This window comes from Salvia miltiorrhiza, chromosome 2, assembly GCF_028751815.1.
Source record: "Salvia miltiorrhiza cultivar Shanhuang (shh) chromosome 2, IMPLAD_Smil_shh, whole genome shotgun sequence".
NCBI lineage: Eukaryota > Viridiplantae > Streptophyta > Magnoliopsida > Lamiales > Lamiaceae > Salvia > Salvia miltiorrhiza.
This window is the reverse complement of record NC_080388.1, coordinates 48,853,163-48,881,066: the sequence shown is the minus strand read 5'-3', so window position 1 is coordinate 48,881,066 and position 27,904 is coordinate 48,853,163. Positions and strand designations below refer to the sequence as shown.

At 38.5% G+C, this 27,904-nt stretch overlaps 1 protein-coding gene across 2 annotated transcripts; it reads right to left on the bottom strand.

Annotated features, from left to right (window-relative positions):
* Positions 1–449: 449 nt before the first annotated feature.
* LOC131011895 (uncharacterized) lies at positions 450–3,684 on the bottom strand. 2 transcript variants are annotated; one of them, XM_057939792.1, is made up of 3 exons: positions 3,275–3,684; positions 762–853; positions 450–675 (listed from the first exon to the last, which is right to left on the bottom strand). In XM_057939792.1, the coding sequence occupies exons 1-2, from the start codon at positions 3,573–3,575 to the stop codon at positions 801–803; spliced, it is 354 nt and encodes a 117-aa protein (XP_057795775.1). In that variant the 5' UTR covers positions 3,576–3,684; the 3' UTR covers positions 450–675; positions 762–800. The 2 variants fall into 2 exon arrangements, with proteins under 2 accessions (XP_057795775.1, XP_057795774.1); XM_057939791.1 differs by having other exon boundaries at positions 450–853.
* Between the last annotated feature and the right edge of the window lie 24,220 nt (positions 3,685–27,904).

Below are 27,904 nucleotides of genomic sequence, written 5' to 3'. Positions count from 1 at the left end.
GAAGATGAAAGCGCAAGATATGCTATCAATTTGTCATCAAGAATACGAAGATGAAAGCACATTTCCTAGTTCAGCTGAAATTTAACATCTCAACAGCTCGTACAGTAACTGGAAATGCCACTCTTTCTAGTCTTATTAGCTGCACATAAAATCAACAATTTACAAGTATGAAGCAAACATGATATGTGAAACTTGTCGTGTAATCCTACTGTGCACCTAGAAAGGCACGTATCACATCAATAATAGATTTCAACAGAGTACGCCGATGCTCAGGAAGAAAAGTAAACCGAGGAAGTGGACGAGTACCAGACCTTAGTTGAAGTCAAATTCAAAGCATTGTTAATTTGATTCTAAGTGTTCCTAAGTTGGTGAGAAAGCAACTCATAGTTGGCAAACTTCACAATCTGGTACTATTATTTCAAAGAAATTATACTAAAAGCCCAGTCCACTAGAAAAAGTTGGTAGATAGGCCCATCCAAACATTTATTGAGCAATAATGCTTAATCTATAGCAATTTCAATATTTCATGCTTTTCCCTTTCCATACTAATCTTTTCTATGCCATACTTTGAGGCCTCAGTAGATTGGTCACTCAACAAGATAGTCGACTGAAAGAGAAAAATGCTTCTCAACCGTTTCATCGTGTAAAACGGCATAATTATATACGTCCAACAACGGTATTGGAGTAGAATGATATTACACGGGGCAGGATAATTGCAAGCTTTCTCTAGTTTCATTCTGCTACCAGTTGATGCTACTTACCACAAAATGCTGGCACCTTTCTCTCTTCCAAAAAGAAAATTAGATAATGATCTTTGCCTTGGACGGGTTTTCTTCTTCATCATCTTCTCCAGCTGCAACCAAAGAACGAGGTGCTATGAGAGTTTGCACACAAAAATGCAAAAGGCTCCAAAAATTGTTTTCATCTTTATTGGCTGAATTCTCTAGACATGTTTAAGTGACTAACTACACATGGCCAAGAATACTTAAACAGCATAGCGTGAACATAACACACTTTTTCAATCACTCTACAGTAATATTAAGGCATCACGGCCTCAAAATTAAATTTCAAACAATAAAACCATTGTTCTTTCAAGAACATAACATAAATAAATACGCATGGATATCTCCTATGGAAAAACTTTCAATTTTTCCATAATTACACAAGAAGTTTCTTAGGCCAGACTGGGAGCAGAACATAGAATTTGGCGCAATTAATATGACAAACCAACCAAAGTTTTTAATGGCCAGTTTTGAAAAAGTAAACTTAACATCGAAAATCAACCAGATATCGCATCTGCTATTCCTATACATAAAACAGGCTGTCGGCACAAAGCAGAGACTGCCATAGGCGGGCTATACAGGATCACATTCTAATTCTTAACTATAATCAATGAATTCTTAGTACTTTAATTTTCGTAAGTAGAGAGTGATCCAAATGAAGTTAACTTGCAAAGTAAAAATAATATTTTACTTGCAAAGTAAAAATAATATTTTTAAGATGAGCTCGTGAAATTATAAAAAATATCAGACAAAATGTCACGACAAAAGAATCTTATTTAAATTCCCAACCCAAGTGACTTATCCAGCCATTGTTTTCTGTAAAAAACAAAAGGTGAAAGTACTATAATATTTACACTGAACTCCTCGTCGCTTAATACTTACCTCTTTTATCGATCCATGGCACCTAAATTTGTACAAAAATGATGTAATCATATAGAACCAACCAAAAAAAATTATGTTTTTCTTTTCCCATGGGCATGAAATAGTTAGTTAAACAGCAGATGCTTTTTTTTTCCTTTCTAAATTTCCTTCAAATCTGATGATATTCTGGAATTCTAGTTTTTAAAGGGCCTTATGTGTACCAAAAAAAGACATATCTGAGAACTACCTCGGCCACGACACCAATCACAATAGCCTCCATTTGTTTAAATCAAATTATGAAAACTATGACTGCATAACTTTATTCTGTTTAACACACCAATGAGTTTTCAGCTCCTCTTTGGACTAGTTTGACCCTTGAAGCTACAAACGTTCAAAGGCAAATTTTTTCTGCTTAATTCATACCTTTTGTTTACTAAAGCTACCCAAAACTTCACTGTCGTCCAACTTCAGCTGTTCAATTTTACAAGGCAAGATACTTCTCCATTTTCCAACTGTAGTTGGTCACCCATATCATGCTTGGAAGTGTTCAAATCTACCATAATCATGTCTACTTCTAATTTTATTTTTATATGGCTTTTTCAGTGTCTGCTTCTACTATCTACACCATTACCATTGATTTTGCTGCGGATGATCTATCCCCTTCATACTATCTCCCCCCTTTCTTTGAACTAGTTAGACTCAATTAAGCGAGGAACAGCAATTATTGCAATCTCCTCTGAGAAGCAAATTATCAATTGCTTAAGGGGAAGCTTGACCGAGCTTATAAGCTCCTTAAAACAGTTTTTTGAGAAGTATTTGACAAAATAAGCTCCTAAACTTAATAACTTATATGCTGTAAAATTAAGCTCCAATAGCTTATAAACTTCCCAACATACAAGTTCCTCATCCCCAACCTATTTTTTCATAATCTTATAAGCAACAATCATTTTACAAATATACTCCGGCTATGGTTTGTTATTTTCATCTTTTACCCCTCCAATTTTATCTTTGTTGAATTTTCTCTCTCTAACTCACAATTCTCTTTTTTGTTATTTTCATCTTTTACCCCTCCAATTTCATCTTTGTTGAATTTTCCCTCTCTAACTCATAATTCTCTTTTTAGCTTATAAGCTCAATCGTCTAAATACATTTGACAACTTATAAACTCTAGACATTACATCTTACAAGCTCTTTTTTTTTTTTTTTTTTTACTTAGGCATGTTTTAAGCTCTTTAAACATCTTATAAGCTATTGGAGCTTATGAGCTCTCTAAATAAGTTTAGCCAAACACCCCCTAACATAACAGTAACGGATAGTCGGATACAATGGGTTTAGTGTTTACGTTACTACTTGCTTCACCCAACACGGTTTTGAATTAGCTAAATCCTCAAATACCGAGCAAATGGGCCCAAAATTAACACATATTTCCCAGAATTATAAGCATTTCTCTCGCACTTGCCATATGATATCAAATTACAAACATATGCAATTGATCATCCACACTTGAGCTTGATCAAATAAAATCAATAACGCCCTAGGTATAATAGACCTCCAATTGCACCACTCGCATCACATCAATGAAGCATCGGAACAGAACGCAGGCGCGAAATAAATGCGGAAAGTGAAATTACCAGATTCGGGGACTGGACTAACAACATCGCCGTAGATAGTCTGGAGGGTGGAAAGGGGGACGAGAGCTTTCTTGGGATTAGCTTTTGCCTCCGCGTAGAGCGTCTGCTTCCATTCCCAGATCGTGCTCTTCATCTGCTTGTTTGATTTGAGCAGTGCCTCGTTCTCCTCCTCGAGCGCCCGCACGGTCTGGCCCTGAGCCCACGACCTCCCTGCCAGAACGCAGAAGATGGCGCCCATAAACGTGTTGACAACGAAGTTGCTGCTGGCCACCCTGTTCAGCGCGACGATTACTTGCTCCATTTTGCTCCGGCGAGGGTTTTACCGTTTTTGCCTCTTTGCCTTCTTTTTGTTGCTAAAACCTTATTTCGGGAGCTGTTTCTATTTTTGCACTAGGCATAAGCTTCATTTACCAACTTTGCATTATTACTATTTACTACCACTTTTATAAAGTGAATAAATATATTATTATTTAAATTAAATAAAATATAAAAAATTATGATTCACATTAAAATAATAAATTTATACTTTATTATATTATTATTTTATTCAAAGAGATAAAAAATACACACCCTAATAATAATAATAATAACTCATAGGTCTTTTAAGTTTATAAAATATATATTAATAAATTTATATATAACACTCTCACTATTCCATAAGAATATGCATTTCTTTCCATTTTAGAACGTCTCATATTTTATAAGAGTGTGAATTTATTATTTTTTGATATTACTCCATCAATTCTTTATTTTGTATTTATACTTTACAATAAAGTGAACCTCTTTCTCTTTCTAATACACTCACCTAACATTTATTCTCTCGTCTCACTAAAAATAACTTGATTTTTTATTCTAGGATGTCCCAATAAATTGACTCATTTAAATAAAAGACAATATTTAACTCTTGAAAAGTTGTCGGCTCTATCACTTTTATTCAATTTACACATTCTTTTTAGTTTCTGTGCTCAAAAGGATTGAGCCAACTTTAGCGAAACGGAGGGAGTATTAGGATTTATATCGCCAACAATCATACACTCTATTATAGGATGAAGGGAGTATGAAATAAGAGTTTTTCACCTCCAAATTTTTTCTATCCTCTCAATTTTACACACCAAATTTTATACTTCCTTTGTACCACTCCACTTTGTCTAATTTATTTTTCGAATTGTCCCACATCCCGACTTTGCCTGTTTCATTTTTTAGCAGTAAATTTGCACTATAATAAATATGGGTCCACACACTTTACTTTACTTTACTTTACTTCACTTTACTTTACGCTACAATCTTAGGGCGTGTTTGCTACCATGTTTCTTGTTGTATTTGCATATTAATACAGCTTTCACGAGCGTTTGGTGTCTTCGCGCGTAACACAGGCAGCCCATCATTATGCAAAGGCTCGGGCCTCTTTACAGAGATGAATCCCGTTTACGAATACGCTTCCCCCTTCCCCCCGATACGCAAACCACCAGTTTTATCTTGAATGAAAATCTCATTTTCGCCCTCAATTTCAGATATTACTAGTCGTAGATTTGGGTGTCTCCTTATTTCACAATCCTGTCGTTCTCGACGCGTCATCTGCTGTGATCGAGAAAGAAGAACGCGACGCAAGATTTGCGGTGCAAGTGTTGGAAGAATTTTCACGACGGAATCGTAACGTGGTATATACGTAAATCATTTTTTTTATTCGATTGTGTTTGATATGTATTTCAGTACAAATCGATTGTAAAGACTAGGTTTTTTTAAAAAAAAGTGGGAATTATCACATATAGTCATTTTTGTTAAAAACATAAGTTTTATAGCCCTACTTTATAATAGATAAGTTATATAGCCATTTTAGGCTTAAAAGACTATAACACCCTTTGACTTTTTTGAAACTTCGAGTACTCGATGGTGTACTCGATGGCCCCAAGTGGAAATTATCACATATAGCCATTTTTGTTAAAAACATAAGTTTTATAGCCCTACTTTATAATAGATAAGTTATATAGCCATTTTAGGCTTAAAAGACAATAACACCCTTTGACTTTTTTGAAACTTCGAGTACTCGATGGTGTACTCGATGGCACCATCGTGTACATCATCGAGTAATGAAAAAAATGAAGATTTTCTACAACACTATCGAATAATCGAAGTACTCGATGGTGTACACGATGGCACCACGAGTACTCGATGGTGTACACGATGGCGCCATCGAGTACTCGATGGTGTACACGATGATGCCATCGAGTACAAAAAAGTCAAAAGGTGTTATAGTCTTTTAAACTTAAAATGGCTATATAACTTATTTATTATAAACTAGGGCTATAAAACTTATGTTTTTATGAAAGAGGGCTATAACAAGATTTCCCAAAAAAAAAATTGCATTCCTCAAATCACTCAAACGAATTTGTGTTGTTAGATGTTATTTTTTATATGAACCAATACATCGATTTAACCCGCGCCCTAATTGCGGGAATATGATTTTCTTGCTCTATGTGTGACGGCTGTTGTTTTTGAATTTCAAGCAAGAATCTTCTGTACAATTATGCTGTTTTTTATTTTAACGATTAGATCGATATAACCCGCGCCCTAATTGCGGGAATATGAATTTTTCATCTTGTTATCGAACAAATAATTCTTGATGAGTCTTATAGTAACTTGCAATATCATTTGTAGTATAAAATTATGGGAATGCTTTCTTCTTCTTACAACATGTCAATATTGTCTTTGGTTACATTGTTATTTTCATTAGTAACTAATGTGTTCTAATTAGATGTATTGACATGCTGATTAAGTGTGGTTTGATAATGTGCCGAAGTTGTTTCTGATCTTGCTCTAGGTGTGACTTCTGTTGGAGCTTTTTCTTGCTTGCACAGAAGATTCTCCTTTCAAATTCATAATTGCAAAGGTAGATTTTCATCAAATACTTATCTATTGAAGTTTATGCATGCTTTGAGAGCGGTTTTAAAACTAATTTTGCTACTACAAGGATTTGATTAGAATCCGAGCGATATTTGTTCTATAAAATTCCTTAATGCTCGACAAGTTATATGCTGCATATATTGTTTATGGTTATATCAGAGTTCTCTAGATATGTTAAAAATAAAATTGTAGAACTTAGTGCAAAATCTAATTGCCAACTTTCTCAGCTGAGTTCTGAATCTTCAACTGTTTCTGATCACTCCATGAGTGCCATATCTGAGGCTGGAAGTAATTTTTTTATAAATAAATATCGATATTTATTATGAGGCAATTTTTCAATATTGATCACTTACTTGGAGACTTCGAATATGTTGCTCGGGGGGAATGTTTTATATATCATTTCATATTTAATTAATCTGACATAAGTAGTAAAAGAATTTCTAAAAGAATGGTATATTCCAATGTAATATGTTTAGTTATAATAGGTAATGGAATTTGCTTTATCTATTTCCGTTGGGTATAGAAGACTTCCATAGCTTGCCTGTTACCATTTTACTGTACAAACTAGGTGGCTTACTCTCACAATTCTCTAAAAGTTGTCTACAAAATGAGTGTTTTTTTTTTTTACAGAAATAAGGTGAAGCTATCAGTGTTTTGTTGTCTGTTCTGGTGCTTTGTTGGGCAGTAGATTAGTTATGATATATGATTTTGTTTATATTTGATGGAACTAAAGCTTGATGTTACGATTACACGGTTTTGAAATGCTTATGAGGATAGGGATGGATGACACTTAACAGCTTGAAGGCGAAATCTGTTACATATAAATAGACTCAGGCTATATTTCAATCAATTGGATGATGGGTAGTTTCAACTATGATCCATATTAAAAAATCTAATCTTGTTTCCCAAAAGTGTTTTCTGCTCTGAAATTTGAAGAGCTTTTATCATGTATTCAACCGTTATTAGTTGATTCAATTTGTTTGGCGGCGATTAAACTTATTGATATTGTCGGACATTGAGTAGTGTTATGTCAAATATAAGAAAAGCATGGTCTTTTAAGAGATGTTATCTGATCGTTGCGTTACTGTTTTGATTCATGTGTGTTGGGTGGGTGGGTTGAGTTAAAATTCTTTATGAAATCTCAACTATTTATTTAGGTATTCTTTGATGCATATGTTTTGAAATAGAGGAAAAATATACCCAAACAGTTATATTTCCCTGAAATACGATTAAATAAAATGGAAATCAGTTGCTTTGTTGCATGTTTTTACCCCTGAAACCCATTACCTTGCGGTCTTTCATTTATTTAGGACTTAAGAGTGTGTAGGTGCTTGGAGCACACTCACTATACTAAATGAGCCTTCACAGCGTGCTTGGCCAAAATTTGAAAATCTTTCTCCTTCAGACCCTTGCTCGAATGAAAGACGATGTTGTTTTGATGGATATTATTCATATCAACTCAAATTTTTTAAATTCATGGTTCATTGCAGATTACTGATATCAACTAAACTTTGACATTAAATGCCTGGTGGAGAAAGAGCACGTTTGAGCGATATTTTGCTCTTGTTATTGCAAGAAATAACGCGACTGCATATTCTTAAGATGACCCTTGTAATTACTTATTTTGCTGAGTCTAGATCAAATAAAAGAAAATGTGCGAATGGTGTATTAAAATATGAGATGAATAGCCGAATTCCTGACCAAACGAAGCATTTAGGGCGGATGATAGATACCAATGACATTGATTGCATTGCCAATTTGCGTATGGACTGTAACACATTTGGACGGTTGTGCCACATATTATGGAACTAAGGGGTTTAGTTCAGGGTCGTTATGTAAGTGTCGAAGAACAAGAAACTATGTTCTTGTCTGTCCTAGCACATCATAAAAAAAATAAGGTTGTAAGATTTGATTTTTGGAGGCCCGAGCAGACAATATCATATTACGTATATGCTGTATTAGGGGCAATTTTGAAGTTGCACCAATTTTTTCTATCTAAACCTGAGGCTATTCCCGATGATTGCACAGAGCCGCGGTGGCAATGGTTTAAGGTAGGTAGGTCACAAATGTAGACATGTTAATGTAGTCATATCGTCCCTCGTTTTATGTATTACTAACTCGTTTTGGAATGTATGATATTCTTAAGGCTGTTTAGGGGCGTTAGACGACACATACATTAATGTCACAGTGAGCAATAATGACAAAGCACGATACAGAACAAGGAAATGACAAATTTCAACTAATATTTTAGGTGTATGCGATCGGGATATGAAGTTTGTTTACATTTTATCTGGTTGGGAAAGTTCTTCCACGAATTCTAGAATATTAAGGGACGCCCTTAACAGACCCCGCGGTCTTAAAGTTCCTCAGGGTAACTATACATGTACAATCATTTATTCTTATCAAATGTAGACATGTTCGTTTATAAAATAGAATTTATCAGAATAGTTGTCTATAATTAACTTGTTTGTTGGTTTATTGGGACCTCTATAGGAAATTACTATTTGTGTGACAATAGTTACGCAAACAGTGATGGTTTTCTAATGCCTTACAAAGGAGTTAGATACCACCTGAAAGAGTGGGGTTCCACTGCTGCTAGACCCCAAAACAAGGAAGAGCTCTTTAACTTGAGGCATAGCAAGGCCCGGAATGTGATAGAGAGGGCGTTTGGACTAATGAAAATGCGGTGGGGCATTCTCCGTTCCACCACTTTTTATCCAATTAAAATCCAGAATAGATTAATAATGGCTACATTTTTAATTAACAATTTTATCCGCACGGAAATGCCAAATGATCCTCTAGAGGCACAGTTTGATGAGATGGCAAACACTAATGCTACTAACTTTCAATTAGAGCCTGAGGAGTTCATTGACACCGTAGAGAATTCTCCTCAATGGAATGCCTCAAGAGATGCATTGGCTGACGAAATGTGGCTGCATTACGTGAATGAACACTAGGTGAAAACTGCCTTTCAACTTTATAAATTTAATAGTGTTTTGTTTTTGTTCTACTGCTTTTTAAATAATCTGAAAATTGTTTTTGTAAATACACCTGACATATATAAATGACATCGTTTTTTGTGTTGTTATGTATGATGTTGGTATGTGTTGTTATGTATAAAAAATAAGTTCTTTCAGTTTTTTGAACCGAATGCCTGACCATGTGGTGTATAGAATTTATGACATTACTTTGTGTTTTATTTCCGATTATTTCTATTGTGTATGTGCTATTGCTTTGTAAATAATCTGAAAATTGATTTTGTATTATTTGTTATTATAGAATTTAGTTGAAATAACAGCCTATCTTTTAGATGCTTATGTATTTATTATGTTTGTTTGCTATTAGTAAATAGAATTTAAAATCATGGTCTGTGTTGACAGATGGATGCTGAAACTGGGATATCAACGACTTCTCCTTTATGTAGTTGTGGACATGGACATATGATTTTGTTGTGCGCGGGTCTTGGAGCGAGGTACAAGGGACGATGGATTGGATTGTCACTGACCCGTGGTTATTTAGAATTTCACACAGTTATATTGTTTATGTCCATATTATTACTTATTGTTGGATTTTTTGTTGGTAAGTTCATGTGAGGGAATGGTCGATGGTATCTTCGGTATACTTTTTATTTACCTTTGGTTTTGTGTATCGTCCTTTGTTTTATGGTTGGAATTGTACTCTATTATATGGTAATAGATCTCCATAAAGTATTACGTTTCGGTTTTTGTTAGATTATGAAATTTGTTGAAAATTTATCCCACTTCTTTGTTGTCTCTATTTTTCAATTTTGTTGTGATGTTTATTCTCATAAATTTGATTTTGTGTATCTTTCCTTTGTTTGTGCTGAAAATTACCTTTGAATGAAAATAAATATGAACTTAATGCGATTGATTTGGTAATTGAAAATGAGAAATTGATTATGTGTTATCAAATGGTGTCATTTTCTGGAACAAAAACACTAAATCTGATTCGAACTAAAAAAAAAAGTTGCGTGCTGCGATACAAATGTTAACAGACTGCATCCACAAAATAAGTTAAAATATAACAAATCGCAACTTTGACTTGAATAATTCAATCAACAAAATTAACACCCCAACAAGTAGGGGTGGTAATTCGGTGCCGGTTTTTCGGTTAAAACCGTAACCGAACCGAAAAAACCGGTTATCGGTTAATCGAAAACCGGTTTTTCTCGGTTCGGTTATCGGTTAGTACTCTCACTGTTAACCGGTTTAACCGGTCGGTTAACCGGTTAAACCGATTAACTGGTTTTTTTAATTTAATTAATTAATTAATTAAAAAATAGTTAGTCATTTAGGTTAGGGTTTCCGCCACTTCATCCAAGTTCGAATTTCCAAACTGTTCCATCCAGTCCAGCCGCTCTCTCGCCTCTCTTCCTATTCTGTCGGCTATTCTCATCCCCGCCTCCCACCGGCGCCGCTGCCTCTCCCACCGGCGCCTCCCTCCCTTTCTCCAGTCCAGCAGGCGGCAGTCCCAGACTCCCAGCAGCGCTCGAGCAGCAGCAGCAGCTCGTCCCAGCAGCAGCAGCGGTCGAGCTCGTCCCTTGCACCGGCGCCGCTGCCTCTCCCACCGGCGCCTCCCTCCCTTTCTCCAGTCCGGCAGTCCCAGCAGCGCTCGGCAGCAGCAGCTCGTCCCAGTAGCAGCAACGCTCGAGCTCGCCCCTTGCACCGGCGCCGCTGCCTCTCTCACCGGCGCCTCCCTCCCTTTCTCCAGTCCGGCAGACCCAGCAGCAGCTCGTCCATTCAGCAGGTTACATGTTTTGAGAAGTTCATGAGTTGCTATAATGATGTATTATATGTGTTGGTGATTTGAATATGTATGATATGTATGAAAATCTAGTTGTCTGTGACACATCTAAACTAGTAAAGGTTTATACTGTTGGGTAAATTTCCAGAATCTCACATCTAGTGGATGAATGAATCCTCTGATATTTGAAGTGTGTTGAGATCTGCATTAAGCCTGCCTTGCATCACAGTGATGTTTATGTTGTGGTGGCTGTAAGTTTATTTACTTCATCTGCGACTAAGTTCCTATGAATAATTAGAATTACAACTGGTGGAGGCAACCTTGAATTTGGTGGAGTATGTATAATACTATTATTTTGGATTTAGAACTTATAATTCTTTTTCTCTAAAAAAAATGTATGATATGATGTATATGTATTTATGTGTTGGTGATTTGATTTCGCAGCTATATAGTTTTCTATTTGTTATGAATTATCATTTTAATTATGGTCTTTTAATACTGATGAATGATGATAAATCGATGATGATATAAGTTGATTATGGTCTTTTAACTCTTTTTTATTATATAAATTGAGATGATGATAGGCAATGTGTTTAATAATCTTTGCTTTGTTAATTAAATTGATTTGGACAATAATTTTTTTTTAGTATGTTGTCTTGATTAAGTAATAAGTTGACTAACTTCTTGATTAGATGGAGAGAATTGAAGATGGATCGCAATCTATCACACAACAAGCTAGCAATAGGCTTGGAATCGAAGACGATGATATGTTTGAAGAGGTTGAAATACGTGAACTAAAAGGTGATGATGAAGAACCAAAGGCAAAAAAAACTAGGAAATCTTCTGGGACAAGGTTCGATGTTTGGGCTGATTATATTCAGCTTATGGAAGGAGAAGGGGATGAAAAAATTAAGAAAGGGCAATGCAAGCGTTGTGGCAGAAAAATTAGGGCTGATCCGAATAGAAACGACACCACTGCTTTGAGGAATCATACTACTTCGTGCTTGAAGAAGCATCAAGCAACAGCTAGTCAATCGGTTCTCAACTTACAACCCACTACTGATGGAACATGATCGTTGACAAGTTGGAAATTCGATCAAAATGTCGTTAGAATGGCATTGTGTCAGATGATCATCATGGATGAACTTCCATTTAGATTTGTCGAGCGTGAGGGGTTCAAGATGTTTATAGAGGCTGCATGTCCTATGTTCAAGATCCCGGGCAGACAAACAGTAAGAGCTGATTGTATGAGATTGTTTTTGGAGCGGAAGGCTATTTTGAAAACTGTTTTTCAAGCTAAAGGCATGAGACGAGTGTCGATCACGACTGATTGTTGGACAGGGATCAACAACATAAATTTTATTTGTGTCACAGCACATTGCATCGACAATGACTGGAAATTGCATAAAAAGATAATCAATTTTCGCAAGTGCATGAGTCACACAGGCGATGATCTTGCTACTGCAATCATATCATCCGTGGAGGAGTGGGGCTTGCATAAGGTACTCTGTTGCACGATGGACAATGCAACGTCAAATGATGCTGCAATTAGGTACATGAAGCCAGACTTTGAGAGGTGGGGGACAAGTGTTGTTGGTGGCAAGTATTTGCACATGCGTTGTGTTGCTCACATCCTAAACTTAATTGTGAAGGAGGGATTGGATGAGATTGGCATGTCCGTGAGACGAGTAAGAGAAGCCGTCAAATGGATAAAGGCATCACCATCTAGAGCGGATAAGTTTAGAGGTTATGTGGAGGCCTTGAAGATTGCTTGCAGCAAGTCTTTGACTTTGGATGTGCCGACGAGATGGAACTCTACATATTTGATGCTCGAGTCTGCTGTGCCATATGTTGAGGTCTTCAATCTACATGTGAATGTAGTTAAGGAATTTGTACATGATTTGAATCAAAAGAAGCACAAAGACTTGACAATTGGAGTTCCTGGCAACAATGATTGGGCTAAAGTGAGGATGATTTGTGATTATTTGGGCAGATTTTATGATTTGACACTTCTCGTCGCAGGTACCACTTATGTCTTAGTCAATTTATTTTTAAAGGAAATAAGCAAGTCTTTTATTTCATGATTTGACACTTCTCTTCTCAGGTACCACATATGTCTCTGCCCATTTGTTTTTCAAGGAAATGTGCTCTATCTTTGAGTTCATTACTCAGTTACAGAGGGACACCGATACTGAGATTAGGTCCATGGCCAATGAGATGAAGGACAAGCTTGGAAAGTATTGGTTGAAAAATGATGAGATGAACCCAAGAATGAACAAGTTGTTCTACATTGCTGCATTGTTGGATCCGAGACAGAAGATAACACATGTGAAAAAGTGCTTGAAGAAAGTTTATGCTCCGCAGCGAGCAATTGAATTGTTGGGGGAGGTGCGCAACTCATTGAATGAGTTGTTTGAGTATTACAAGAAACAACTTGGTTCAACTGATGAAGCACTTGCGAATGCACCTACTTCGGTTCAAATTGAACCTCGAGTTAGTGGTGCTCGAAGTCATGTTGATGTTATTTCTGATGATAGTGAAGATGAAGATTCAGGCGATATGTCAGAGATTACTGTGTACTTTGCTGAAAAGAAATACAAGCACAAAGCTATTGAGGGGGATCAGTTTGATATGCTACAGTGGTGGTCCAAAAATAGCCCGTGCTTCCCTGTTCTATCCGAGATGGTGAGGGACATCATGGTTATCCCTATATCGAGCGTTGCTTCTGAGTCTGCATTTAGCACGGGTAGTCGTGTTTTATCTAAATTTAGAAGCTCGTTGACTGTTAATATGGTGGAGGCTTTGATATGCGCTGAGGATTGGCTCAAATCTAGTTCGTCGGATAAATTTCTCCAAGATGAAGAAGATGTGTCTGAGACTGAGTTAGAGAAGGATTTTGAATCGGGTGAGTACTTTAATGTCTTATAAACTATAAAATTCAAATCATTACAATTTACAAATATGTTAATTATTCTTTTTGTTTAATTTTAAAAATTTAACAGTTTTGACACAACTTGGGATGAGTGGAGGACATGGAGTTCGTGGAGAAAGTAGTGGAGATGTTCCTAGTCAGACAAGCCGAATTGTCTTACCGTGAATCCATTTATTTGTTGTTTGTGTTGACTGTTGAACTTTAGACTTATGTTACTTTATGTTTGTAGCCTTGTTGGTGGAGTTTAGATTAATTTTATTAGATTTTTTTATGGATTGAAAGTAATTGACTTATTATTGTTGTTTTTGGGTTTTGGCTATAATGTGAGTTAATATTGTTGTCTAGGTTGGGAATTAATTTATAATCATTGTTCTTTTTTTTTAATATAAATTACATGTGTCTATAATTTGTTTTTTGTTATTAAATTATCACAAGTTATGAATTGGTGCAGTGGGTAAGGTCTCATTCTTTCTTTCAAAGGTCATGAGTTCAAATCCTATTGCACACAATTAAAAATTCGAATTTTTTAAAATAAAAACCGGTTAATTCGGCCAAATTGAGAACCAGTGCATTAATCGGTTTCGACCGGTTAACCGATTAACCGGTCCGGTTCGGTTTTCGGTTAGAGGAATTCCTCTAAACCGGTAAACTGGTTCGGTTATAACCGAACCGACCAGTTTACCAGCCCTACCAACAAGAAAGAAACAATAGATTCCTTTGATTTGGGTGAGAGAGACGCCTATAACCAAATCTTTTTTGATCTACCACAATTTCTTGGTCTATAAAAAAACCTTGAAGGCTTAAACCTAATATTAATGCCATTCCTTTCATTTTGCCTGTTGCCATTAGAGTAGCTTTGAACATGTCTTCCAATACAATCCACCCTCAAGATTGCTATTTCTACAGTGGAATATGGTCCGAGGACCTCGACAATGAACTCCTCACTCACCTTGTATCCATGAAATTCGAATACCAAAACTCCAAAGGACCAAAATAGTAGCACAAATTGGCTGTCAATAGAGCAACGACTTCTTGCTCTGGGCCGCGCGTCCCTAAAGCAGTCGGCTTGGGGATAAAGAGGCCTATTCCAACTCGGTCTCCCGCACCTACAGAAGAGCCAAACCATGGAATTGAGGGTAGCTCATGCGCGTCGTCGCGGAGTCCGTGGAAATAGAGGAAAAAATTGCTGGCATTATTGATGAATTTGGATGCTTTATCATTTTTTTTATTGTGTTATTTTTCTAATTTGCATGATTACGTTCCACATGCAATTTGACACCATTAGGCGTTTGGACGAATTCACACATTAGCTATGTTATTGTTATTGTTAGTCATTTCGCGTTATGATGATTGTAAGTCAGAAATCAAGAAATTCATATTTATCGTCTAAAGGGGAAGGATGAAGCATCTTTATATGTTGCTCTTCGTATTCATTCTTTTCAAGCCCATATATATGATTGAAAATTACTAGAGCTATACAGCAGGTTCAGTGATTCACAGATATATGATTAGATGCATATCCTAAACCCAAAAGAAAAGAGATAGCAAAGAGCTAATGAATGACGTCCATTATGCCATACCGAAGGATACTTTGGAAAATCAGCCCAAATAAATACTGCCTCACCTCGCAAAACCCAAGCAAACTGCTGTTCACATTCGACCCCATTCCTTGGCAGAGCCGGCATCAAGAGGGCAGTAGTAGCACGCCAACTGCTCGAAAAAATACCCAGCAGAGAAACTCATTATTAAACTACAACAAGACCCTATTTTGGTTGAAATTTTTCGTGAGCAATTCTAGTTTAAAGTAGCAACGCATTAAACACAATAATACTATTTGCATGTTGCCATGTAAACATTCTGCTACATTAGTATTAAGTCGCATGTATTCACTATAAAATCAACTCAACATAATTGCCTTTCAAATTAAACTATCACAAACATTATGGTCAATAATCTTGAGCATTATTTGAAATTAAGGCACCGAATAAGTTCAAAAAAACAAATATCCTAGATAGATTCAAACAAAAATGAAGCATAAATTGCAACAAAACATGTTCTAAACAAAGCGAAATTGACATAGTTCACTCCATATGCATTGTCTTATGAAAAAAAAACCATCACTCCAGATTACTTCCACCGTTCTACTTGTTCTTCTCCTAAAAAAGGTGGTAAACGTAATCCGTCTTGGCATCTTCGGACAAACTTGTGAACACATCTAGGCACTCAACTTCTTTGGCAATCATATCGGTAATTTCAAACTTCGCTTTTTGGGACTAGCCATTGATTGAACTCAGTTGAGCATAGACCTCCTTCATCGCCTTGGAGATATCAAAATCATAGCCCATTCTACTTGCGATTGTTCGTGTCGTGACTAATCTTGGCCATGTACTCGAACATCTTCTCACCCCCGCCACCGTTCTTTCTCGATTTCTTAGGTACACGTACTTCAGGCTCGACTTGCTGGGTTTGGCTAACACTATCATAAAGAGGGACATTTTCATTCACATCATCTAGCAAGACATGATAATCACCACCGACTTCTTGAGGTTGGGTGAGATCGATGTTGCGATACATCTCATGTGCTGCCTTCATTAAATCTTCAGCGACGTCTCCGGAAGCCATGTCCTTCCCGAAGATTTCTGTACATTGATCAAAGTAGGGCCAACTTTTATATCGCATGTTTTTCACATTGCCATCCACCTATATTTAATATTATGTATTAGAAACTTTGTACACAATGAAATTAAAAACCCCAAACACTAACAGTTATTCACCTTGATAATATGAGCTTATTGCTCATCGGTGCAATCGACCATGTGCGTGCCATGCAAGTTGAAGCCCACACCACTAATCTTCAACATGCTCGATGTTGAGTTGTAATTCTTCTTCCAAGTCGCTGTTTTCAAATTTATATGCGGCATGCCTTTCAAGTCGGTTGTTGGAAATACTTTTTTCATCGACTTCTCCAATTTGTTCAAGTAGCCTGCACGAAATCCGTTGTCGGATTTCCAACCATCAACTACTAACTCCTTCAAGGCCGCCAAAAGAACCTTCTCCTCCCTACTTGACCAAGCACGACGTGTCTTGTCGATTTTATTAATCCGACCACCGCGCACGAAGCCACTGCTACCTGTTACGATTATGATTATTCAACAAAATACCAAAAGTAATTGTGTATAATTTCTTTTGTAAGAATCAGCTAGTAAAAGCTAATATCGTATAACCATAAATTCTTACTACGTTAATATACACTATACAATTGTCTTTCACAAATTCAGATTAATCAACATGAATTCAGATTTATTATTTTGATAAGAGAGCCTAATTCATTTCATGAAACAGTGATATCTTCTAGCAATTAGGTCCTTTGTAGTATGGCTTCAACATATAAACTATCAACCATGCTTTTCACTAAAATAATGTAAAGACAATTCAAAATAACCGACCCATTCCTGAATTCACATAAACATGTAGCATCTATTACATACTTTCACTATTCAACGAGTTTCATTAAATGCAACTGCAAATTTGTTTCAAACCAGAAGTTATACGTGGGCAATGCTTCATATAGCTATTCAATTCCATGAGGTTTAAGGAACATTAACAACAAAAAATAATAAAAAAAATTGCAGCAGTACAAAAATCGGCTGCATCAAATTATAGTCGAACAAAATTTATGAACTATTGGATACTCACTTTGCGTCCCAGAACTTATGTTCTAGTGCTTTCGATGCCTCGGTATTCAAAATACTCAGCCACAGACGAGGAAAACTGCTGGAACCCTAGTCTATTGCGTGATATGTGTGTCTCTGATGTTGCGATATTGCTTAGATTTGTGCATGGGGTTAATCCCACGTAAATGATGGTAATTTTTTATTTATTAGGAGGGCATATATGTATTTTTAAATATAGTGCAATAATCTGTAACCCTAATCCAGATCTTAATATATGCTACCAAAATAGATAGTTGTTTATCTACTATATTGTCAAACGAAAATTTAATATTAATAATCTACTGTATTATGGCTTAAATAACCGAACAATATTAATACAGGCTAATCTATATTAACGAACCAAACGTGCCCTTAGTCTCCTTAATAACCGTGCCCAAGTGAGGTGGGGTGGGGCCGCGGGGGTATTACTATATTTTTTGTGTCACGACCGGCCCTTAATAAGGATAATTAAGCCTGGGAAACCGTGACTAAGGGGGGGGGGAGATTAGAAGCGGGGTAGAAAGGGGAATAATTAAACAAGGAATGATAGTATTTAATCATTGTTAACAAAAGGAAATTTTATAATATAACGGAGGTTTAGTCATATTGACTCGAATAAACTAGTAAGTTCGGATAATTCCGACTTAGCCAAAATAACATAATTCTTCTGAGTACGCAGCGGAATAAGGTTCTTATTACATGTATGAAGACATGTATCCCCAGAGTTCATTAATACATAAGGATAAGACAAAAGACTCCGCTCGTCACTTCATCACCACCAGCAGCTGCTCAACCTGCACATTTAGAAATATATGCAGGGCTGAGTACAAAAGTACTCAGTGGGCACGTATGCCTAAGTATAAAAATACATGCTTCAAAACTGTAAATTGTCATGCCATCATAAACAGTACAGCAAGGGAGTTTTCGTGAAATAGGCCCAAGCTTACTAAATTCATTTGTGATTCTTAAAGTTCGACTGCAGTCTAAGTTCTCATAATCCATCATATCTGAAGCTATGTGCCGGAGAGGTGGCCACCTCTCACGGTCACTTGACCGGCCAACCCGCTAGATGACTCACGGTCACTGGTGTACACTAGCCCTGGCAGGATAGCTATCAACTGCTCAGGACCCGAATTCGATTACAACTTGGCAAAGCCACATCAGATAGATATCATACTGAAATTGAAACATTTTATGGCAAGACAATACTTGAAATAACTTAAATTCAAAGATTTTGTCATGAAATAACTTGTTCAACTGTAATATGAAACTCATTTGATATATATATATGAAAGTAATGCCCACCTGATAGCAACTCTTGTTGTGGTGCAGCAGCTCTCAATCTAGTTATTGCTCGCGCGCTTAACCTTTATTGCGGGAATTTAAATAAGATTTGTGCTCAAAGAGAATCCTCGATTAATGAGAATGCAAAAATAAATATGCATGAATCTCTTATGCATGATTCATTATTCCGACTTAATAGTCCGGGAAATTCTACTATAAATCCTAACTCTCGGATTAAATAAAATAACTAAAATAAGGCTCGTCGCATGAGGTCGGATAAATCACCATAATTAATCTGTTCACATCAGGGTGTTCTAATTCGCCAAATAAATAATCCCGCTCTATGCAGTAGATAGAAAGGAACTGACTCGGCTTATTCAATTAATAATATTATAAGTTCAAGTAATTAGAAGGCTCAACATAAGGCAACCTACTAATTAATTAAAAGTGGGCTTGAATGAAATAAATAATTACAGTCTTATTTATATATGAATCTGAAATCCAAATAAAATAATTAATCAGGGCCTAAGTATTAAAGAAAGGAAAGACTCTAATTCAAAATAACTCAGCCCAAGAAAATCGGCCTATGTAAACGGATTAAACTCCAGTTGCCATGAAATAAAGGATATGGGCCTAGTTAATTAAATAAAATCGGCCCAGAGAAAATATTTCAGCCCAAGTGGCTGAATTACTAACTGGGCTTAATTAATTGAATAATACAGAGCAGACCCAATGAAAATAAATAAGTCTGGACCCAATAAAATAATAAAGGTTGGCCCAAAACTAATTAGCACAAGCCCAATTCCTCTCCCTCCTTCGAAAACTCGGTCTCTCTCTCTTCTCAAACAGACGCTCCCTTCGGTTCTCTCTCTCTCTCGATCCGTCTCCAGCCGAGGCACCCGCCGCCACCGCTCCGCAATCCGGCGAGGCGGCGCTTCGCCGTTCCTCCCTTGTCGACGTCAATCTCCCCCTAGATTCTCGGGCGGATTTCTCCATTTTCACTCCGAGCCCTAGCTTCTCCCAAAATCAAAAATCGCCGCCGCCGCCGCCTATGGAAGAACGGCGAACGGTCGCTGGTCGTCGCCCTGCCTGACTCGGACGCTCCCTTCGCCCATCTCCTTTCGGCTTCAATCGTCCTTCTCTCCCTCGAATCTATTGAAGGAACGAAGAAGCCCTAATTTCTGCCAGAGAAAAGAATACCGCCTCCGCTGCAACTGGAAGGCCGGCTTCGCCGCGCCGCTGCACTCGCGGCGGCAGCCGCTGGTCGTCAGGCCGCCGGCTGCTCCCCCCCCTCACCTCATTTCCTTTCTTTCAAGGTCGAGGGAAAAGAAAAAGGGAGGAAACCCAAGTTCCTCAGTCAGAAATCGTCTCCGCCGCCCCTGAAATCTCCGGCGACATTGTCACCTCAAGCCGGCGTCGCTCCGCTTGAAACTCCACTGCCGCGGCGCACCGAGCTGCTGTTGCTATTTTCTCCGGGGTCGAAGGTTTGAGCCACGCCACGCTGCTGCTGGATTCGGGCAAAGGGTACTCCGCCGCTGCTGCAATCCAGAATCGGCGAGGGCCATCACCGAGGTCGGGAGTCGTCTGCCTTTCACCGCTCGACGCCGTCGACGCTGCTGTTCCCGCGAGTCGCCGCCCATATGTCGTCTCTCGGCTTGACTAAGTAGAGCAGCGCCCCTCATCTCTAAAAGCTAAGTCCCCATCTACTCTATTGTAAAGTTTTATTTTCCCTATTGTGCTTAGTATGTTGAGTTGCTCGAGTTCTACACACAAATTCTTACATAAAATAAATGTAACTGGTGTTCTGCATTATGAAGTGTAACTTCGTTGCTAAGTCCATTATGCTTATATAGGTCTTCTATCATTTGAATCTGATCATGTTTGATGGTATGAATGCAAACTGGATTGAATAACTGAGGTCGCATAAATACCTTGAGTATCTAGCTTGTTGGTTGGCTGTTGTGGTATTGATGATTGAGATGGGGAATAACTGAAATACAATGAAGGTGTTATTGCTTTAAAAATGCAGGTGGAGGTTATGGCAGGAGGTGGAAACGTTCAAGCCGAAGCTTACCTTGAGGATTTGGCGGAAGTTGGGCAGCTCTTTCTCTCCTGTTAATGAAGTCTCAAATGAACTGAAGCTTGTTCAAGTATGGCAGCAGGGAAGTCGACGCTGCTGTGAGTGAAAGGGGAGTCTGTTGGCTGGAGTTGAAGTTAATAGAGGAGGATTGTTGGCTGCATACTTGAGTATGCTAGAGAATAGGAAGAGGGGTAGAGTGAAGGTGATTGGAGGAGTGGGCGGCTGGCAGCTGCTAAGGAGTAGGGGTAGGGTGTAGGGAGAAGGGGATTGGTGAAGTGTGGTGGCTGGCAGCTGGGCTGTTTCAGCCCACACGCCCTAACCCCCTTTCTTTCTTCTTTCTCTTTTGCTTTTTCTTTCTTTGTTTAGCAGATGATGTTTTCGAATTGGGGCTAGGAAATTGTTTGGTAATTGATAGATAGGTTGTAAAAGTTGTGGTGGAATATGAATAAAATCCTTGTGTCTTGGAAATTCTAAGTCCTTAATATGAAATGCGCGTTTATGCATCTACTCGATACTCGCTTGCAAATATCGATTGATGTATAATAAATCTAAATTAAATCCGTAGATTTAATCCTCTTCACAAGTCGGAATAAATTCACGACTTAAGAAAGTACAAAAAAAAAACAAAATAATAATAACTAATAATATAAATAATATTTCTATTGCACTTAATAAATAACATGACTTTGCTAAGTCAGTTATAACCTGAACTAATAATTATCTCAGTAATCCTTATCGCGGTTTCTCAAGTGAAATAAAATAATAACTCTGCTTCAAGTGTGTATATATATATATATATATATATATATATATATAATTCAAAATCATAAGCGGATAAGCCTGATATTAAATCCTAGATAACCATTGGGTTTTATTACTGGATGATGCAATAAATAATTATCGCATTACTGGTTTTAATATAATTAAAAGAGCGGGTTATTACATTTTGTTTCTATTTTAATTCTTTCAAAAAACTTCTAAATTCAATTCGTGTAAAAATATTCAATATGAATGTTAAATTAAAGATTAGGAGAAGATCTTTAATTTGATGTAAAAATTATAAAAAAAATGAATCTAGATGAATAAGTTATAATCGTTTAAAATGTCAAGATTAATTTTTATTAGCTCTCATTTATCTATAATGTTGAACATTATATTTAATTTATTTTATTTTCGTTTGTGGGTGATAAAATAAGTAGATGTATTTTTTTTCCTTTTAAAAAAATTTACATGATTGTTTAATTATAATTATTTTAAATTTAAATATCTTTAAAAATTATAATAGTTTTTAGGGTTAATGCCTTGAAAAACCATGAACTTTGGTGAGATTTCAAAACTTTCCATGAACTATTTTTTTTATCAAATTTTTCATGAACTTAAACGCCTGAACAATTTTTCCACGATTTTTACCTCCGGTGATTGTCCGGTCTTAGGTGGCGCCTACGTGGCATTACCGAGCTGACATGGCGCCTACGTGGTAATACCGAGCTGATGTGGAGCCTACTTGAAAAAAAAATAGAAAATCGATTATTTTTCTTTGCTCTGCTCTGGTCGCCTCGCTGCTCTGCTCTGGCCGCCTCGCTGCTCTGCTCTGGTCTCTGCTTTAGCCGCCGCCTCCCTAACCCACCCTGCAGATCCGCCGCCGCGCCAGTCGCCGCCCTCTCCGCTGCTCCGATTCGCGGCCTTTACCACCACCACACCAGATCCGTCCACCGCTGCCTCCCTCACCACTGCCTCCGGCACCCGCACCAGATCCGGCGCCCCTACCGCCGCCGCGCCAGTCACCTCCGTCCCTCGTTCTTCTTCTTCTTCTTCTCCAAACATCCATCGCCGCCGTCGACTTCTTCTCCCTCAAAAAATCTTCTTCTTTCCCAGATCTCGCGCCGCCGACCTCACACCACCCCTCTCTCTCCACCACCCTCCCCCACCACCTCGCAGATCCGCCGCCCCCCTCCGCATTACCAGGTGGTTAGAAGAGCTCTGCCCACGGAGACGGAAAACTTTCTTTCCGGCGAGCTCGACCACTAACACACACAGAGAGAGAGAGAGAGAGAAAGTTTTGGGCTCAAAACGACGTCGTTTTGATTTACCGCCGGTGACGCCATGTCACTTTTTAGGTCACTTAAAAATGTCATGTCAGCACTCAATTTGGGGATTTTTGAAAATCATGGCAAAATTGATCAGCCCCTTAAGTTCCTGGAAAATTGGATAAAAAAAATAGTTCATGGAAAGTTTTGAAATCGCACCAAAGTTCATGGTTTTTCACGGCATTAACCCTAGTTTTTAATACATAAGGATAATGAAATTTATACTAATTTTAATATGAATCTGTAAATAAACGGTTGCCACTACCGGACAAGGTGACAAAATATTAATCACGTATTATTAAGGTCTCAGGTTCAAATGAATCTGTAAATAAATTAGTTATATATATATATCATAAAATATTGTAGTGTAAATTTATTTAATTATGTGGACGAATTATTATTTATTTATATAAACATATTTGTTGTTATATATTTATTTATATTATTTATATTTTTCCTGATTTTTAATTAGTTTTGAGTTGTTTAAATATGAACTTATAATAATAATAATATAGTTTGAACTTTTAAGAGCCCAAAATTGTTATATTAAATGACCTCTATTAATTTTGCTAGGGTAAATATCACTTTTTGGCCCATCGTTTGAGCGTTTTCTCAAATATATCCCACCATAAGCATATTTACAAAACAATACTCATCGTTTCATTTTTTTCTTATTTGTGGCCCGCAAAAATTTTCCGGCTACCGGTAAATGACGTGTTCCGGCCAAGTGCCATGTAGCTATTACACGTCAACATTTAAAAAAAAGAAAAAAAGAAAAGAAAATACACATCAAACTAAAAAAGTAATAGAAAATCACACCTCACTTAAAGGGAGAAAAACAGTTCATCTCCTCCGTAAGGTCTTTCAAAATTGCACTCTTCAGCGCGCCAAAACCTCCATCGCCTTCAACCTCTGATCATCCCAGCAGCATAATCCTCCATCGCGACCCCCTCCACCTTCGATTTCTCCCTCCCCCGCCTATCCTGCCTATCCTCTGTCGATTATTCTCTCTGCCTCCATCTCCCTCGCCCTGCTTGGAAAGAAATCGCGTTTGTAACTCACCGCCATATACTAGTGGTGAAATCCCTGAACGTACCGAAAAATCAACAATAAAGTCGACTTACCTGCAGGGGAGGGAGGAGCAGCCAGAGGAGATGGTTGGGGTGGGAAAAATCTGCAGTGGAAGGAGCAGTCGAGGTTAGGGTTCAATTATTTTGAACATCACTCCCGTTTGAATCTTTTATTTTGAGGAAAGGGGTTTGAATCTTTTGTTTTTAAAAGCAAGGCACGCTTCTTTAACTTATGATGTGTATTTTCTTTTCTTTTTTTTAAATGCTGACGTGTAATAGCTACATGGCACTTGGTCGGAACACGTCATTTACCGGTAGTCGGAAAATTTTTGCAGGCCACAAATAAGAAAAAAATGAAACGATGGGTATTGTTTTGTAAATAAGAAAATCCGTGGTGTCTCCATATGACTTTCACTGATGTGATTGCCTTATTCCTGAGTTGTTGCACTTTTCGATCTAGAATGGCCTCTGGTTTTTCTTCATAGCTCAAGTCTGGGCTAAGGATCATCTCTTCTTGGTGGATCACGTGCTTTGGATCGTAAACGTACTTCCTGAGTTGTGATACGTGAAAAATGTTGTGAACGTTTCCAAAACTTGGCGGTAACGCCAACCTATAGGCCACTAGGCCTATCCTCTCTAGAATCTCATAAGGTCCTACGAATCGGGGCCTAAGTTTTCCCTTGACACCAAACCTAGTTATCCCCTTGGTAATGGTAGGAGATACCTTTAGGAAGACCTTGTCTCTTATTTCAAAACGTAACTCAGTTCGGCGTGCATCAGCGTAAGATTTCTGTCTATCCTGTGCCTCCTTTATTCGCCCTCTGATCTGGCGGACTATCTCAACCATCTCATTGACCATGTCCGGTCCTAAAATTTTTCTCTCACCCACTTCATCCCAGTAAAGTGGGGATCTGCACTTCCTTCCATACAGCGCCTCGTAAGGCGCCATATCAATGGTCGCCTGATAACTATTATTGTAGGCAAACTCGACTAATGGCAGCACCGATTCCCAGTTTCCGCCTCTGTCCAACACCACTGTTCTTAACATGTCTTCAAGGGTCTGAATTGTCCTTTCAGATTATCCATCTGTCTGTGGATGGAAGGCGGTGCTGAAATTTAGCCTCGTGCCTAACTCCTTTTGTAAGCTCATCCAAAATCTAGAAGTAAACTTCGAGTCTCGGTCCGAAGTGATCGACACGGGCACGCCGTGTAAGCGCACAATCTCCCGAACATACAACTGAGCCAGCTTGTCTGACCCGTATGTGATCGGTATTGGTATAAAATGAGCACACTTCGTGAGTCGATCCACTATTACCCAAATGGCAGTGTTTCCTTTCCTTGTCTTGGGCAAACTGGTCACAAAGTCCATTGCTATGTGCTCCCACTTCCATTCCGGGATTTCCAATGGTTGTAGCTTTCCATATGGCCTTTGGTGTAGGGCCTTCACTTGTTGGCAAGCTAGGCATCTCTCTACAAAGGATGCTATCTACAAAGGATGCTATGTCTCTTTTCATGCCTTCCCACCAAAAATGCTTCTTTAGATCTTGATACATCTTAGTGCTCCCCGGGTGGGCAGTATAAGGGGTATCGTGAGCTTCGCTCATGATTTTATCCTTAAGTTCATCATCGTGGGGGATGCATATCTTTCCCTCAAAGAGGATAGCATTATCTGATGCTTCTTGATAATTCTTGACGCCTCCTTTTCTTACCGCTTCCCGTAGCTTTTCCATCTTCTCGTCTTTTCTTTGTGCTTCTACGATCATCTTTCTTAAATTAGGTACCGTTGCCACAACGCTTGCTATCGTTCCTGATGGTTTGACCACTTCCATGCTCATTTTACCAAATTCTCTTATGAGCTCCATCTCTCGAGTGATGAGAGATCCCAATTTAGATTGAGTCTTACGACTCAATGCATCAGCCACTACGTTGGCCTTGCCTGGGTGGTAGTTAATACCACAGTCATAATCTTTCACTAGTTCGAGCCATCTCCTTTGCCTCATGTTAAGGTCCTTTTGCTCGAAAAAGTATTTTAGGCTTTTGTGGTCCGTGAATATCTCGCACCTAACTCCATATAGGTGATGTCTCCAAATCTTCAGTGCGTGCACCACCGCGGCTAACTCCAAATCATGAGTCGGGTAGTTAAGTTCGTGTGGTCTAAGTTGTCGCGATGCGTATGCTATCACTCTTCCTTCTTGCATCAGCACGCAGCCAAGTCTATTTTTGGACGCGTCTGTATAGATCACGTATTCCTTGTCAGCTGTTGGGACGGCTAACACTGGTGCCGTAGTTAACTTTTCCTTGAGTTTTTGGAAGCTCTTCTCGCACTCCTCTGTTCAAGAAAATTTTATCCCCTTCCTGAGTAGTTGCGTCATTGGCCTTGCGATTTTGGAAAATCCTTCTATGAACCTCTGATAGTAACCTGCCAATCCTAAGAAACTTCTTATCTCATTAGGGTTAGTAGGCGATCTCCATTCGCGCACCGCTTGCACTTTCTCAGGGTCCACTTTAATCCCTTCTGATGACACAATATGTCCTAAAAACGTGACTTCGCTGAGCCAAAACTCGCACTTGCTGAATTTGGCATAAAGGCGCTCCGTCCTCAACGTTTCTAGGACAATTCTCAGATGTTCCTCATGGTCTTTCTCGTTCTTCGAGTAGACCAAGATGTCATCTATGAATACCAAGACAAATTTGTCTAAGTACGGATGGAACACTCGATTCATGAGGTCCATGAACACGGCTGGCGCGTTGGTTAGCCCGAATGGCACAACTACAAATTCGTAGTGGCCATACCTAGTTCGAAACGCCGTCTTAGGTACGTCTTCTGGTAGAATCTTCAGCTGATGATAACCAGACCGCAGATCGATCTTTGAGAACACGCTTGCTCCCTTGAGCTGGTCGAAGAGGTCGTCTATCCTTGGTAAAGGATATTTGTTCTTGAGTGTCACTTTGTTCAGTTCCCTATAGTCTATGCACATTCGCAATGTGCCATCCTTTTTCTTCACGAAAAGTACGGGTGCACCCCAAGGTGATACACTTGGCCTAATGAATCCAAGATCCAAAAGTTCTTGAAGTTGTATCTTGAGTTCTTCCAACTCTTTAGGAGCCATTCGGTACGGTGCCTTTGAAATGGGAGCTGCCCCGGGCTCCAAATCAATGGTAAACTCGATCTGTCTATTTGGTGGTGGCCCTAGCAAAATCTCTGGGAACACATCTGAACAGTCTCGTACAATTGTCACGTCTTCTATGCTCTTTTCGGGTCCTGGCTCTTCGTGCAAGTACACGAGGTAGGCTGGGTGTCCTTTCTTCATCATTCTCGTTGCTTGCAGAGCGGAGATGATCATCTTTCTTCTCCCCATGCTAATTCCGTGGAAATGTGACGGCTCCCTTCCTGGGGGTCGAAACGATATCCGTCTTTCATTACATAGGATGGTGGCGTAATTCTCAGCCAGCCAGTCCATTCCTAGAATTATGTCCACGTCTCCCATCGGTATAACATATGAGTTGTTCACTAAAACCCTGAGTGGTCCTATGTTCAGTTCTAGGTTCAAGCACACATGTTCTACTGTCGTCATCCCCCCTATTGGTGATGATATACTCAACCCCTGATCAGCTCTTTCCGTTTTTAGTCTTAAGGCATCAACGCAGGCACTTGCAATGAAAGTATGCGATGCGCCCGTATCAAATAGGAGTACAACAGGAGTATTGAGTAGCATGCCCATACCTGCCAGGTTTCCCTGGTTGTTCTCGGGCTGCTTCTGCCTCATAGCATAGGCTCTAGCATGACGAGGCTCTTCAT

Coding starts and splice junctions, on each gene's coding strand:
- LOC131011895 (XM_057939791.1), bottom strand. CDS start 3,575: ATGGAGCAAGTAATCGTCGCGCTGAACAGGGTGGCCAGCAGCAACTTC. Junction 854..3,274: donor TAGTCCAGTCCCCGAATCTG/GTAATTTCACTT, acceptor CTTTGGTTGCAG/CTGGAGAAGATGATGAAGAA.